The sequence below is a fragment of the Oncorhynchus gorbuscha genome, linkage group LG02 (genome assembly GCF_021184085.1).
Source record: "Oncorhynchus gorbuscha isolate QuinsamMale2020 ecotype Even-year linkage group LG02, OgorEven_v1.0, whole genome shotgun sequence".
In the NCBI taxonomy this organism is placed as follows: Eukaryota; Metazoa; Chordata; class Actinopteri; order Salmoniformes; family Salmonidae; genus Oncorhynchus; species Oncorhynchus gorbuscha.
In genome coordinates, this window is record NC_060174.1 from 29,032,015 (window position 1) to 29,046,352 (window position 14,338).

Consider the following 14,338-nt stretch of genomic DNA (forward strand, 5'->3'; position numbering starts at 1 on the left):
TCGGGCAAAGACTATATCAAAACACAAAAGAACTGAACTCGTTTCACCACTCACTCCACGTCGCACCAAACACCAGGAATCTTCCCCCTTCAGTTGGTTAACTTTCACTGCTACCCCAGTAATCACTTCTTTCAATGGCGCACCTTTCTTGAAACAATTCATATCTTTTGTCCCCATTTGGAGAGCCTGCTCCTTCTGACCAGCAGAAACACTCAAGACCACTTCTGGTTACCCACACCACCAAAACGCTTTACACCCACAAATAGATCAGCCGAAAGGCAAGGGTCCACTTATTCATCCTGACCTGAAAACGTCACCTCCAATTCACACTTTAACAAACCCTCCCCCATTTGACTCATGCTCACCCTCCACATTTTAGGTATACATCTCCTTATATGCCACTTGACATACATCTTGTTCATGCAGTAAAGGATGCCATTTACCTGGCGGTCAGTCAGCACGAACCCATCAGTGCATCCCACTTGGAATAGCGCTGTGGCATCTTTAAAAAAATAGCTTCCGCAACGCTTTCTCATGTTAAAGAGTTCTGGTTCCACCAAGGACTATAACACTCAGCGATCATGCCTCATTTTCCAACAAGACCTTACGCTTTTGTAGTCAGTCAGCATGTCACTGGCCATAAGCTTGCAACAACTAACCAGTAACCCTAAGTTAGTCTTTATAGAAAGAAACTTATGTCCCAAAGCCCAACAACTCCAGTAACCCAAGTTAGTCAAAGAAACTTGAATAAGTTACATGCAATTTATTTCCTTACATTTTACAAAGTACAAAAGCTATGCTCAAGATGGTACAACTTCATAGTCATAGGGAATTAACTGCATTGTGATGTCATACACAGGCCTCACTGACAACAGCTGGTATCACAAGTCTTGCCCTTGCACACGCAGCCTGAGGCACACTTGCTGCAGCCGGAGGGACAGCAGTCGCAGCAACCTGATGGGTCGAAAGATAATCGATTAGTGATGACCAAAGACTATTTTGTTGCCACCTAATGAGGAAATTGAGGTTAATTAGGCTTACCATGGGGCTTTAAAGTGCCACCAGCGATAAGAACAATACTATTGGCCTAATAACACTAGTTGGATTTAGAATAGAACCACTTACTTGCTTTCTTACAACTGGTGCATGCGCAGTTGGAGCACTTGCAGGATCCACCGCAGTTGCAAGTTCCAGCTATAAATAAACATTTGAGTTAGGTAATTGGTAATTAGCCTGTTAAGATTTTAGAAATACGTTTAAGGCGTATCCATAGCCTATAGTCTTGATAAATTGATCAATATACATAACTTACTTTTGGAGCATTCACAAGGATCCATTTTCCAGTTTTTGAGCTCCCTTCTTTATCCGAATGGATCGTAGTAGTTTGGCTGGGTGTCAGTGGTGTGTTGTCCGCTTTTAATTTCTAACTAGCGAGACTTCGACTTTATATCGTCCGGGGCAGACAGGTGCCGTGTGCAGAACAGAGTCGTGCGTTCACGCAGACAGATCATTAATAGGCTTGCTTGCACACGGTTTATTATCTAGCGCGAAAACATGCCCATCAAGGGAATAGTAGCCTATTGTTTCAATAGCCTACATAGCCTAATTACCATGTTGACAATTGATTCATTCAAATATGGCTACCCATTATGTTACTATGCAAATATGTATTAGTATTTTTATTTATTTATGAATGCCTTCAAATAACCCACTGGGTCTGGACTTAAACGTTTAGTTACCAGATATTGTTATTTTACAGACACACTAAATGTATTGTTCAAATTCATGATGATTTAAAGTGTTATAGCCTATAGGCATATCTAATCTAGGACTAGTAGGCTATAGATTAGAATGAGAGAAATGTATGTAATTCTAGATGTAAACTTGTCGTGAATCATTTGAATGTATAGTGTTTATGACAAATAGATTTAAACGACGATTTAGGCTATAAATCACTACATTGTTGACTGGTTTTCGACTGGACAGTCATCGTTATTGTGCGCAGTGCACACGGTACACAACAGTTGGGCAATTGTTCTTTTGTCACATTTCCGGGGGAATTTGCTGTCATTGGTGCTGTGTTGAGAGCTTCCATGTCCATGCTCCCCTTATTTGCACACGGGCAGCACTCGTGAGCAACATTCGAATGAGAATGAATCACTTTGCGCTCGTCGACTGAGTGTTAGTATTTTTGCGCTCGTCGACTGAGTGTTAGTATTTTTCCAGAATCTCCTGCCTGAGTAATTGAGCTGTGTCATACCACAAACATTGTGCAATGTTATACAAATAGTCACTGACAGTACCAGCTACAATTAATTACACTGAAAACAGTGATGCTACCAGAACTGTCATTGGCCTACAACAAGGATAGTCTATCATGAAAATATATATATTTCATCATATAAAATGAAGATATATTAACTTTTGTTAAAGTTAAGCATGTACTTTACCATAATATGAATCATAGTCAATACAGAAACATATAGTATAATGGAATATAATGCATGTTTTCCCGGTGAGGAACTTGTTTTTTGGAGTAAAAATAATTTAAACCTTTTTTTACTTATTGTTGAAGAATTTAATGAAGCCTGTTTATTCAACGATTACTTCACAGCACTTTGTACTGTAGTGTTGTGCTCGCGATAAAGTGAGGGAGTTATTTTATGCTGACCAAGGTTGAACCGGGCAAAACCCCACACGTCATCAGGCGAAAGCGGGGAGGGAGGAACGCCTTTCTCAAATCTGCTCCTTGCTCTGTCATTTTGTCAACAAGGCATCATGGTGTATCGTTCAGAAGCCTACAACATCGTTTTGTCCATGAAATACATGTTTGAATTTTTAATTGGGAATAAAGCTCAAAAGCAATCACTTTTGCATGTGAAACAGAATCCTACTCATTACTCCACGTGCTCCTAAATCACTTTGTTTTGAGCTGATTTCGCGTTCACATCACTGCGTTCACATCCTAATCGGAATTAGGAAACGCGGAAAATTCCGATTATCTGATTCGTTGAACGCGGCACGGTTTCAAAGCGAACGCAATCAACTTTCATCCGGTGCAGAACACGCATACACTGACTCCCCGGGTGAGATTCATCGAACCCCCTCAGTGTTTATGCGGGGCACCTGGCTCATTTGCGGGTGGCAAGCCCGGTTGCTACCAACTTTCAGGCGGTGCAAAACACGCTTACACAAGCGCCCGGGCGAGATTAATCGAACCCCCTCAGTAACTTCAGAAGATTTGAGTGACAAGTTACGTAATTTGCAAGAGGGAAAGCATCTTGTTGCCTTGTATTCGGACGTTAGCATAGCATGCTTGTAGCTAGCTAACCCATAAACGTTGACAGTTAAAGACAGCTAAACATCGAGGACTTCGGTAAGATATCATCTCACTTTATCACATGTTCCATTCATATGCGTAAAATGCAATGCTTTTTATGTTGTTGAAAAATATCGTGTCTTGTTGCAGCTGGAAATGGTGGCTAGCATGCTAGCTAGTTAGCTAACGTTAACGTAGATAGCTGTGATGAGTTACAATCAATCTGACTGTTTTGTGCCAGTCGTGGATGTCTTCATGATTGGGAAAGTGAACTACTGAAATTTTGCACTCGACTACTAACATTATTTTAATTGGTCATAGCTATACTATCTTTGTAGTTATCTGTTTATCTAATGTTGGCAATTTTTGAAGATAATGAGGAGCCAATGAACATAGCTAACTAGAGAGCAGCAAACTACAGGGATTAGGTAGATGAAAAGCTTTGACAAGCTGCCCAGTGTTGCTAGGTAACGGGACACCCAGCGGGCGACGAGTAAGCTGTTTATAACATTAGGGTAGTTTGCAAGTATCTGCTAGATTGAAAGAATGATACAACATCCTTGTTTCTCCAGCAGTAATGATTCGATTTCATACTCATCTCAAAACAAGCAACCAGCAGAACACATACACACACACACCATATGTACCATGATTGGTTATTATTGTTGTAGGATTGTGCCACCATGTTGGTGCCTATATTCACCCTCAAGCTGAACCATAAAATCAACCCTCGCATGGTTACAATGGGCAAGTTTGATGGGATCCACCCATGCCTCACTGCAGCTACACAAGCAGGGAAGGTATGGCCTCACTCAATTCTCTTTCATAGTTTCTCCATTTACATGCATGCATGAAGTATGCATTGAAGCATAGCACTCCAGTGAAGTTATTCAATCTTCTCTCTTCCATCAGGTGTTCATCCATAACCCTCATACACGTGGCCAGCGGCAGGCAGCCCACCGTCTGAGTCAGAGTGCCCAGGATTCGGACATCTCTCTGCTCAATATCAACCAGGCTGTGAGCTGCCTGACAGCTGGCACACTAGGACCCAACACCACTGGAGACACGCTCCTCGTGGGCACCCAGACAAACCTGCTGGCTTATGACGTACACGACAATGCTGACATCTTCTACAGAGAGGTGAACCAAGGACAATACAAAGGACTGGACACAATGTTATAACATATCAATACAGCCTCATGATTATGTTGTAGCAGCAGTATTACATAAGCCATCTGCCTGCTGAATCATTAACTGAATACAAAGTTGCAAATGATGATGTAATGTCCTTTTTCACATCATATTCTCTGTAGGTGACAGATGGGGCCAATGCCATTGTTTTAGGGAAATTGGGGAACATTGAGTCGCCCCTCGCCATCATCGGAGGAAACTGCGCTTTGCAAGGATTTGACTATGAGGGGAATGACCAGTTCTGGACGGTATGGCTCGCGTTCCTCTTACTCTCTTGATTATGTGAACTGTTGTGCAAAAATGAAATTGAAATAAAAATAATTCTATGCAATAGAAAAGTGATAACTGTTGATGTCTGTTTCTATGGGTTCATTTTCAGGTCACGGGGGATAATGTGCGATCATTGGTGCTCTGTGATTTTACTGGTGATGGAAAAAATGAGGTGTTGCATTTAAATTTTTATCCAAAGATGAAAGCAAATACTTTGCAATATAAAACTCAAGAATTTCAGATGTTGTGTTATTAAATAGATAGGCATATACTAGATCCTAAAATGGGTAATATATTGTGGGGTTTTTTGTCTGGTGTTTACAGCTTCTTGTCGGATCAGAGGACTTTGACATTAGGGTATTCAAAGAAGACGAACTTGTGTCTGAGATTGCTGAAAATGAGGTATTGCTCATCTTACATGAGGCCATGTTGTTTCTAATGCTATTTGATTATGTTTTATGATCTTGATGTTTATAGTACATTGTGTGTCAGCAAAGAGACAATGTATGCTGATTGCTCTCTCTTTGTGTCATTCAGACGGTTACCTCCCTCTGTCATATGCATGGCAGCAGGTTTGGTTATGCTCTGGCCAACGGCACTGTGGGTGTATATGACCGCACTGCCCGCTACTGGAGAATCAAGGTACTGCAAGTTTTGGATTGGCTGAATATTAGGTCGTTTTCTGTCTAAATGCATCCCTGTCACTTTACACAAAGCATATTAAACTTGCACCAGCTTTATGTTTAAAGATGTGCCAGTAAAGGTTACCCCTTCTCCCTGCAGTCTAAGAACCATGCAATGAGCATCCATGCATTTGACCTTAACGCTGACGGTGTTGTAGAACTCATCACAGGCTGGTCCAATGGAAAGGTAAACCACCTTGATGTGTCAGTCGATAATCAATTTAGCACCTATTTGTTAAAATGAGTACGGCGCAAATCAAGGAGAGTCTTCCAAAGTTCTCTAATCCTTCACTTTGTCACATTGTCTGGAACTGGTTGGCACTTGGCACCAGCCTTTCCTCCAAGTGTAAGGAATGTTGTAAGTCCCCTTGACTTCACCATCATTTACAGATTGATGCACGGAGCGATCGAACAGGTGAAGTCATCTTCAAAGACAACTTCTCGTCCTCTGTGGCTGGAGTGGTGGAAGGGGACTATCGCATGGATGGACAGATACAGCTAATCTGTACCTCTGTGGAGGGAGAAGGTAAAGACCATGGCTATTGAATATTCTTTATTTGTGTGTATGTTTTCAGTAAGTGACATCCAATATGTTGTGTACTGGTTGTCAGTGCGTGGCTACCTGCCTGCCAGTAAGGAGATGAAGGGGAATCTGATGGACTCCAGTGTGGAGCAGGATCTGATCCGAGAGCTGAGTCAGCGCAGGCAGAACCTGCTACTGGAACTACGCAACTATGAGGAGAATGCCAAGGTTTCTAAGAACACACACTGACAAACACTTTCACAGAAAGAACTTTGAGGATAAAGCTACAACCAAACACACTTTTACATTCATTGATGTGCTGAAACTCTCTGAAGTTAATATTATAAGAATATAATGCTAAAGCCCACACGTACAAGCATACACCCACACCCCAGACCAACATTCAAAGACAAACTTTCTCAGTTACTGTGAGGAGAACACTACTATCCTTCCACCTCTTAACTCTGTACAGACTACACACCCATGGTGATTGTGTCATAGTGTAAAATACCTCTGTGTGACTGTGTCTCTGTAGCAGGCTGTCCCAGGAGCTTCAGAACGGGACACCCAGATGGGGGTGATACCAGCCAATACCCAGCTCCAGACTGTCCTCTCTGTCAGAGCTGCCACGGAGTCCCATAGGTCACACATAGAGCTCAGCATCTCCACGCCCAATGGTAAACACCATCACCCCACACAGATACCCTCCTTTACCATCTTCACGGACCACTAACACACTCATGTCCTAGATTTACATTGTCATCAATTCCCAGTAAGCAGCTCACTTACACAGAGCTAAAACCACACAGAAACTCACCAAGCTGACCAAACCTCAGCCTGTCCCACATTGAAACCAATGACTCTCACCATCCTATAATTCCAGAATTCTCAGCATTGTGTATTTATTACTGCACTGTTGGAGCTAGGAACACAAGCATTTCGCTACACCTGCAATAACATCTGCTAAATATGTGTATGCGACCAGTAACGTGATGTTATTTGATTTTGATTTGATGTGACTTACTGAGGTAAGTGGGCTGGGTACTGACCTCTTGGCATTCCTTCTACAGAGACCATAATTCGAGCCGTGCTGATTTTCGCAGAGGGAATTTTTGAGGGTGAAAGTCATGTGGTACATCCCAGTGCCCAGAATCTATGTGGTTCTATCTGTGTTCCTATCATTCCCCCCAAAGATATCCCTGTGGATCTACACATCAAAGCTTTTGTTGGCGGCAAGTGCAGGTACACATATTTCAATGATGAAAGAGACATATATGTGTTCTCTGCATAGATGTATTGATTTGCCAATGAAATTCACTCTTATTATCCAAACGTTGTAGTTTCAGTGGAACTTTAGCTCTGTCCAATAAAAAACAACAACATTATTTTGTCATTTGATTGTGCTTCTTCTGTTTCCTGCAGCAGTCAGTTCCACGTCTTTGAGATCACACGTCAGCTGCCTCGCTTCTCCATGTATGATCTTAATGTTGAGCCTGAGGCCCCCCAACCTACTGGGAAAGTTACCTTCACCATCAACGACAGGCCACAGAGAGTGAGCACAAACTCTATCGCTTTCTCTCACTTACTCTTATACACACACATACTTTCATGTGCTGTCACCTGTGGCGACTTCCGAGCCCTTCTGGCGTTCTGCTCCATAGTAATGTTACTGTCACTATCAAATGGCTGTATTCTCTGTCTTTAGGTGGTCATGTGGCTGAACCAGAACTTCCTTTTACTAGAGGGCATTGATACCCCAGATGTGACGTTCACCTCTCTACGTGGCGGAGGACTACTCACCATCAGCATGCTAAGCACTAGTGGAGAGGTATGTCTACATGTCCTAACACGTATTGCTGTGCACAGGATATCTCTAGTATTTCGAAATGGACCCTTCACCTGCCCTTTTCTTTACAATCAGATCACACTAAACACAGATGACATAGACCTGGCAGGGGATCTAGTCCAATCACTGGCCTCCTTCCTGGCCATAGAGGACCTACAGGCAGAGGCAGACTTCCCCACATACTTTGGGGAGCTGCGAACGACCCTAACTGAGGTAAACTCCCCACCTCAGCCTCCACACCAATAGTATTTATCTCATTACCAACCATTTCTCTCATTATTGTGTGTGGTAGGCCTAACATATTTTTGTAATCAATTGTTTTAACAGGTAGATGACTATCACTCTGTCCACCAAAAGCTGACGGCGGCCATAGCAGATCATTCTAATCACATCCGTAACATGCTGGTGCAGGCAGAGGACGCACGGCTCATGGGTGACATGTGAGTGACAACACACCAACCACCAGCTCCATGATTTTTCTGTAGGATTCATTTGCATGGGTCGATAAGGTGATAATGACCTGTTTTTCTTTTTAATCCCTTCATTTTTCTTTGTGCCTGACAGAAGGAACATGAAGAAGCGCTACATTGAGCTCTATGACCTGAACAGAGACCTGATCAATGAGTACAAGATCCGATCCAACAATCACAATGCTCTCCTCGCTTGCCTTAAATCTGTCAACCAGGCCATTCAGAGGGCAGGGAGACTGAGAGGTGAGTAGGGGTTGGCGGAGATTAGTGAAGCATCAGGTTTGAAGAGAATTTAATGTGTGTTTTAAAGGTTTCAGATCTCTGCTAACCTCTCTTCCTCTTTGTTTCTCTCAGTGGGAAAGCCAAAGAATCAGGTTATCACAGCCTGCCGAGACGCTATCAAAAACAACAATGTCAACGTCCTGTTCAAGATCATGAAAGCAGGCACAGCCTCTTCCTGAGGGCACCGCACTCTGGTTGCCTGAAATCCTGAAGGGATTGGAATCCCTGAGAGGCCAGTCTGGGGGAGCAATGGGGGAAGGCTTTACATGAGAGAAGAAAGACTAGTTCTCTAGTGGCTTGGCCAGAAGAAGAAACAGGCCTCACCTGGACCCCCAGGTGCCATTGGGTAGCAGTGATGTTTTAGAGGAGTCAGTGGTTGGGAGTAACTGTCAACTTGTATATGTTGTTTTGTAGCCAAAGAACTATACTCCTTGAATGTTAAATGGGACCAGCAGAGTGAGATACATGTTTACTTTTTGTAGATTGTAAATAGACAGGGAACTGTATTATGTGTGTGCAGAAAGAAAGAAACTAATTTAAATGACTGTCTTATAACTTAATTTTTCTGTGTTTTGAGTTTTTCTTTGTAGTATTTGTATTCAAGTCTTCTCGGTTAAATAAATGTATTTCATGTCTGTCTCACCATGCGAAGTGAGTCCTGCTCCTAAATTGCAGCCATTTTAGACCACTAAGGGCTAAAAGAACAGATTGTCCCATATTGCAACGATCACCGTAAAAGTACACTGTCGGACAAATAAGTATGCTAGGTCTTCATTATTATGCCCCCTTCCTCCAAATTCTTGGGAGTTTGTCTCCAGTTGCTTAGCTGTTAGCTGAACCTGCGACTCCCACACGTGTCACGTGGCCAGTGTAAAGAACACGGTTGAAACGGTGTCGTGCCAGTTTTGCACATTTCTCCAAAAGTTAACTCCTTCTTACAGAGCCTCCAAACCAAGTACGTCTGTATTCATTTAATGTGTTTTCTCTCAATTTTAAACCTCGTTTATGTTGGACCCAGGTTGGACCCCAGCTTTCCTACAGTCTGAGACTGCAGATTTCATACAGAAACCAGATGTTCCCGGGTTTGGCAGTGGCGCTATATAATTGCTTTGGTGACTTTAATCTGTCGTGGTAAGTATGATGACTGATGTGCAGGATACTTTGTACACATACTGTATACTGATTACAATACAAACGCGGTTATTCAATATAGGGCTCCCTGTGATATGCAAATATGCAACAGTCTGGCAATTACATGTAAATGTAATGGGTCATGGTAGGATATATAATATATGCAACACAATTATTCATTTGAGGGTAAAAGCATGTGAAAAATGCGTAAAATACGTTTAGTTGTTTTGTTCAAGGATGCATTTTTTCAAGCTATAAACTGCATGGTTAACCGATAGTTACATTTATGAAGGATATTAATATGAGCATTACGTTAGGAACACTATGTTCTAATGAACACAGGATATGCTTTTCTATTTAGGAATCTTATGTACAGTTTAACATAAGATCCGACACGCCCCCTCCTATTTGGGGCTACGTCCTATAAGAGGGGATGTCAATGTAGTCATTCTTCGAAATGTTTTGGAACATTTTATTTTAAAAACACCCCACTTCGATGGAGCATAGCTACAGAAGTGACTTTTTGTAGCAGGTTATGAGAGCGTTTTATCTAACCCTAACCTTACCCAAGTTCCTAACCTTACCCAAGTTCCCAACCTTAACCTAATTATCCTAAACTGCTACGTTATTTCTCCTAACCAGCTTCATAAATTCTCCCAACCTGCTACGAAAACGTCATTTCCTGTGGTAGCTGTATTGAAAGTGGCGTGTTTTTGGGGAATCACGTTTTTCCATTGCTTCTTCTGAGGTGTCATTTGAATGCTAGACAACTGGGAGATGGTCTGGGTCCGTTTTCCCAAACGTATTTTAAGGCTAAATTCATCGTTAAACGTTCGTAGGAACATCGTCAAATCCGTTTCCCAAAACCATCCATCAGTAAAGTTACTCTTGAAAACGCTCGTTATTTAACGACTGTCTCAGAACAGTCGTAGAACAGCTAAGTGGGTCGTCCATTAGATGTTTTTTTTGTCCTTCCGCCTCACTTTATACACAGGAGATCTCCGCTAAACAAAATCCAGATGTTTATTTGTCTTTCTGTGACTACAGATAACTTTAAAGAGACTGTGACTACAAATATAAGGTTTCCAATTTCTTTGCAATTGTTACTAAATGCGAAGGATACAAATATGATTAAATGAAAACCGCGGTGTCTATTCGAATACAGATTGGCTACGTATACCAATATGCTGTTTTTCAATTATATTAAAACAAATGTCATGTTTATTAAATTTAGTTTTATTTAGCTATTTGTACGTTACTGTCTGTCATTTTTGCCTCAATATATTTAATGATGTGGAACTTCTTGATTTGTGCACTATTTTGGGGTGAGCATTAGAATAAGCTGCCGCAATATTTGTATCCATAGGTGATGTCTCTCTCGGAGCTGATTTGTAGGTAAATATTTGAAAGGGAGAATACTGATCCGAGTGCAGCGCTGCCTTTCTTGCGAGCGTATCAGAATCGACATATGCCTCAGACGCAATTAATGAATGTTCTCTATGCATGTTGTTTTGGTAAACACATGTTACAGCTTCGGCTGTTGTACCAAATATGCATAATTAAAACACTCCTAAACCTAAATTCAATCGTAATCGGGAAACCATAGGGGGCGTGTCTGTTTATAGGAAGATTTATTCTTGCAAATAGTTCTGAGAATTTGGGGAAATTAGTTTGAACGATTGCAACTGCAGAGATCATTTATTAATAATAACTTAAATGAAAAACAGAAAATAAATTATACAATGTAAATAACTGTAAATATAAAATGTACTTTTGTTCCTCTCCTTTTATGTTTAATACTCATGTGATATATCTTCATATCAAGGAGCAGAGCCTGCTGATGAGATGGGATGGAATGAGTGTCATGGACTAAAGGGAAAACCCCTCACATACTGCAGGAGAAACATCAAGACTGCAGAGTGTTGGGTTACGGAGAATAAATCGTCAGGACCTCAGGGTCATAACTGTTCCCTGTCATTATGTTCACTCAATGAATGGAAACAATCCGGTTGGAAAACATCCGGAAAAACTTTGCATGGATGATCAGTATTATGAAATCCTCCCAGGATGCTGTGTGGCGCTTTCTGATCTCAGATCCTGAGGGAGAGGAAAATAAAGATAAATGGGAAAAGAGTGGTACATAAAATGAGAGGGAAATAGGTTCAGTGGGACACAATGAGGAGAATTCATATAAAAGATGTTCTGTGCATCCTGCTCATGCTGGGGCTACTCTGTCTGATGTTGTATGCCCATCAAGGCTTCAATTCCACCTGGGACACCTGGCAGTTAGAGCAGGGCTGTACAAGCTCACAAGCTCTTTTAGGGCCCCCACCAGAGAGCCATGTAACTAAACGGGTCCCTTCTACGCCCCCAGACAAGACAAAGTGCCAGTCTCCGCATCAGTCCCATTCTAAGTCTCAGACATACCCCAAGTCTAAACTTCAGTCTAAATCCAAATCTAAGTCAAAGAAAGATGAGGGGACAAAGGCTGTTCCGGTTTCACCCACACGACCACCTTTTGACTTTGAGGTTACCTGAGGGATAAGGACAACCGGGACTTCAGACTGCTGATGGACCAGCTAGGGAAGTGCTCAGGCGAGCCCTACATGCTCATTGCTATCAAGTCAGTAGTGGCAGACTTTGAAAGGAGACAGGTAGTGCGGCACACCTGGGGAAGAGAGGGTGTTCTCCAGGATGGGCAGACAGTAAAGACTGTATTCCTCCTTGGGGTACCCAGGAACAAGACCGCCCTGCCTTTCTGGGACCGGCTCCTTGCCTACGAGAGCCACACCTTTGGGGACATTCTCCTCTGGGACTTTGATGACACATTTTTCAACTTGACACTTAAAGAGACCCACTTCCTCCAGTGGGTGAATGACAGCTGCTCCAATGTCCAGTTCATCTTCAAAGGTGACGCTGATGTCTATGTGAATATTGAGAACATTCTGGAGATGGTGAAGGGTCAGAAGCCTGATAAGGACCTCTTTGTGGGTGATATAATCCACCACGCCCGCCCCATCCGCCGGCGCAGCAGCAAGTACTTTGTGCCTGAGTTTGTGTACGGCCAGACGATATATCCGTCATATGCTGGAGGGGGAGGCTTTGTGATGTCTGGTTACACCGCCAGGCGGCTGAGTGAAGCGTGTCAGCAGGTAGAACTATTCCCTATGGACGATGTGTTCTTAGGCATGTGCTTACAGAGAATTGGAGTGAAACCGTCACACCATGAGGGTTTTCGTACGTTTGGTATTGTGCGCCCCTCTGCTGCTCCCCACCTCCAGGTGTTTGACCCTTGTTTCTACAGGGAGCTGATGGTGGTACACAGCCTGACAGTGCCACAGATCTGGCTCATGTGGAACCTGCTGCATGACCCCCAACTGAGCTGTCACAGTAACCCGACCCCCACCCTGTGGCCCTTCAAGTGGAGGGGCAAGGTACTCGGGACAACAGGACAAAAGGACTCAGAGACTACAGTGGAACAGGACTATGATGTTACAGTGTTTGTAAAGCATTGAGGGGTTTGGTTTAAGTTGATCAGAGGGACTACACTGTGAAAGCCATTGGGATATGGAAGCTGTGATTGAATGTTTGCTAGTTATTCTGAGGTTTTTGCTTAAAAGTTTACAGCCAATGTAAATGTACTCCTTTTCTAAGAAAAAAAACATGTTATCTTTTTCATTAACATCCTGGATGTAAAACCAGTCTGTATACTGGTGGTAATGTTTAAAATATCCCTGCTCCATTTAGGTACAGTATGACTGAATTCATTTTTGTATTTTATTGCACAGAGCCTCAGTAAGGTCAATATTGACTGAAGCATGTGCCAGGTTGATTTTGTGAAATTGAATGTACATTACAGTGTTGTCAATTATGAATCGTTGTGTGTGATAACACATCATATTACACCTGTACGTAGACTTGAAAGGGAAGTTAGGGGAGGCAAAGCTCAATGCATCAACTGTATAGGACACATTACTGTACTTTATACTCCTCTGTAAACTGGTCATCTCTGTACACCTGTCGCAATACCCACTGGTTGATGCTTATTTATAAAACCCTCTTAGGCCTCACTCCCCCCTCCACATACAACACCCGTTCTGCCAGTCACATTCTGTTAAAGGTCACCAAAGCAAATACATCCCTGGTTCGCTCCTCTTTTCAGTTCGCTGCAGCTAGCGACAGGAACGAGCTGCAACAAACACTCAAACTGGACAGTTTTATCTCAATCTATTCATTCAACGACTCAATCATGGACACCCTTGCTGACAGTTGTGGCTGCTTTACGTGATGTATTGTTGTCTCTACCTTCTTGCCCTTTGTGCTGTTATCTGTACCCAATAATGTTTGTACCATGTTATGTTGTGTTGCTACCATGCTGTGTTGTCATGTGTTGCTGCCTTGCTATGTTGTTGTCTTAGGTCTCTATGTAATGTTGTGTGTTTTGTCCTATATTTATATTGTATTTTTTATATTTTTTTAAATACCAGGCCCCGTCCCCGCAGGAGGCCTTTTGCCTTTTGGTAGGCCGTCTTTGTAAATAAGAATTTGTTCTTAACTGACTTGCCTAGTTAAATAAAGGTTCAATCAACAAAATAACTGTAGCTGTGGTAGGAAGTCCCCAAG

The 14,338-nt window shown here is 42.4% G+C and overlaps 3 protein-coding genes across 4 annotated transcripts; 2 read left to right on the plus strand and 1 right to left on the minus strand.

Moving 5' to 3' along the window:
- Positions 1-748: 748 nt before the first annotated feature.
- Positions 749-1,473, minus strand: LOC124000454 (metallothionein A). Its single transcript, XM_046306814.1, has 3 exons — positions 1,313-1,473; positions 1,126-1,194; positions 749-954 (listed from the first exon to the last, which is right to left on the minus strand). The coding sequence occupies exons 1-3, from the start codon at positions 1,335-1,337 to the stop codon at positions 863-865; spliced, it is 186 nt and encodes a 61-aa protein (XP_046162770.1). The 5' UTR covers positions 1,338-1,473; the 3' UTR covers positions 749-862.
- A 1,304-nt stretch (positions 1,474-2,777) lies between these two features.
- Positions 2,778-9,231, plus strand: LOC123992445 (Bardet-Biedl syndrome 2 protein homolog). Of its 2 annotated transcripts, none has more exons than XM_046293593.1 (18): positions 2,778-3,376; positions 3,991-4,119; positions 4,232-4,459; positions 4,633-4,758; positions 4,890-4,952; positions 5,105-5,182; positions 5,318-5,422; positions 5,564-5,650; positions 5,854-5,989; positions 6,075-6,214; positions 6,522-6,663; positions 7,057-7,228; positions 7,412-7,538; positions 7,692-7,814; positions 7,908-8,045; positions 8,160-8,272; positions 8,397-8,545; positions 8,657-9,231. In XM_046293593.1, exons 2-18 carry the CDS (start codon positions 4,003-4,005, stop codon positions 8,761-8,763), a joined length of 2,151 nt encoding a protein of 716 aa, XP_046149549.1. In that variant the 5' UTR covers positions 2,778-3,376; positions 3,991-4,002; the 3' UTR covers positions 8,764-9,231. The 2 variants fall into 2 exon arrangements, with proteins under 2 accessions (XP_046149549.1, XP_046149539.1); XM_046293583.1 differs by having other exon boundaries at positions 2,780-3,376; positions 7,409-7,538.
- Positions 9,232-9,453: 222 nt separating this feature from the next.
- On the plus strand, positions 9,454-13,987 carry LOC123992452 (UDP-GlcNAc:betaGal beta-1,3-N-acetylglucosaminyltransferase 9-like). Its single transcript, XM_046293606.1, is given in 3 exon segments — positions 9,454-9,715; positions 11,547-12,239; positions 12,242-13,987. Coding segments are annotated over 2 exon segments (1,338 nt in total). The 5' UTR covers positions 9,454-9,715; positions 11,547-11,890; the 3' UTR covers positions 13,231-13,987.
- Positions 13,988-14,338: the final 351 nt, after the last annotated feature.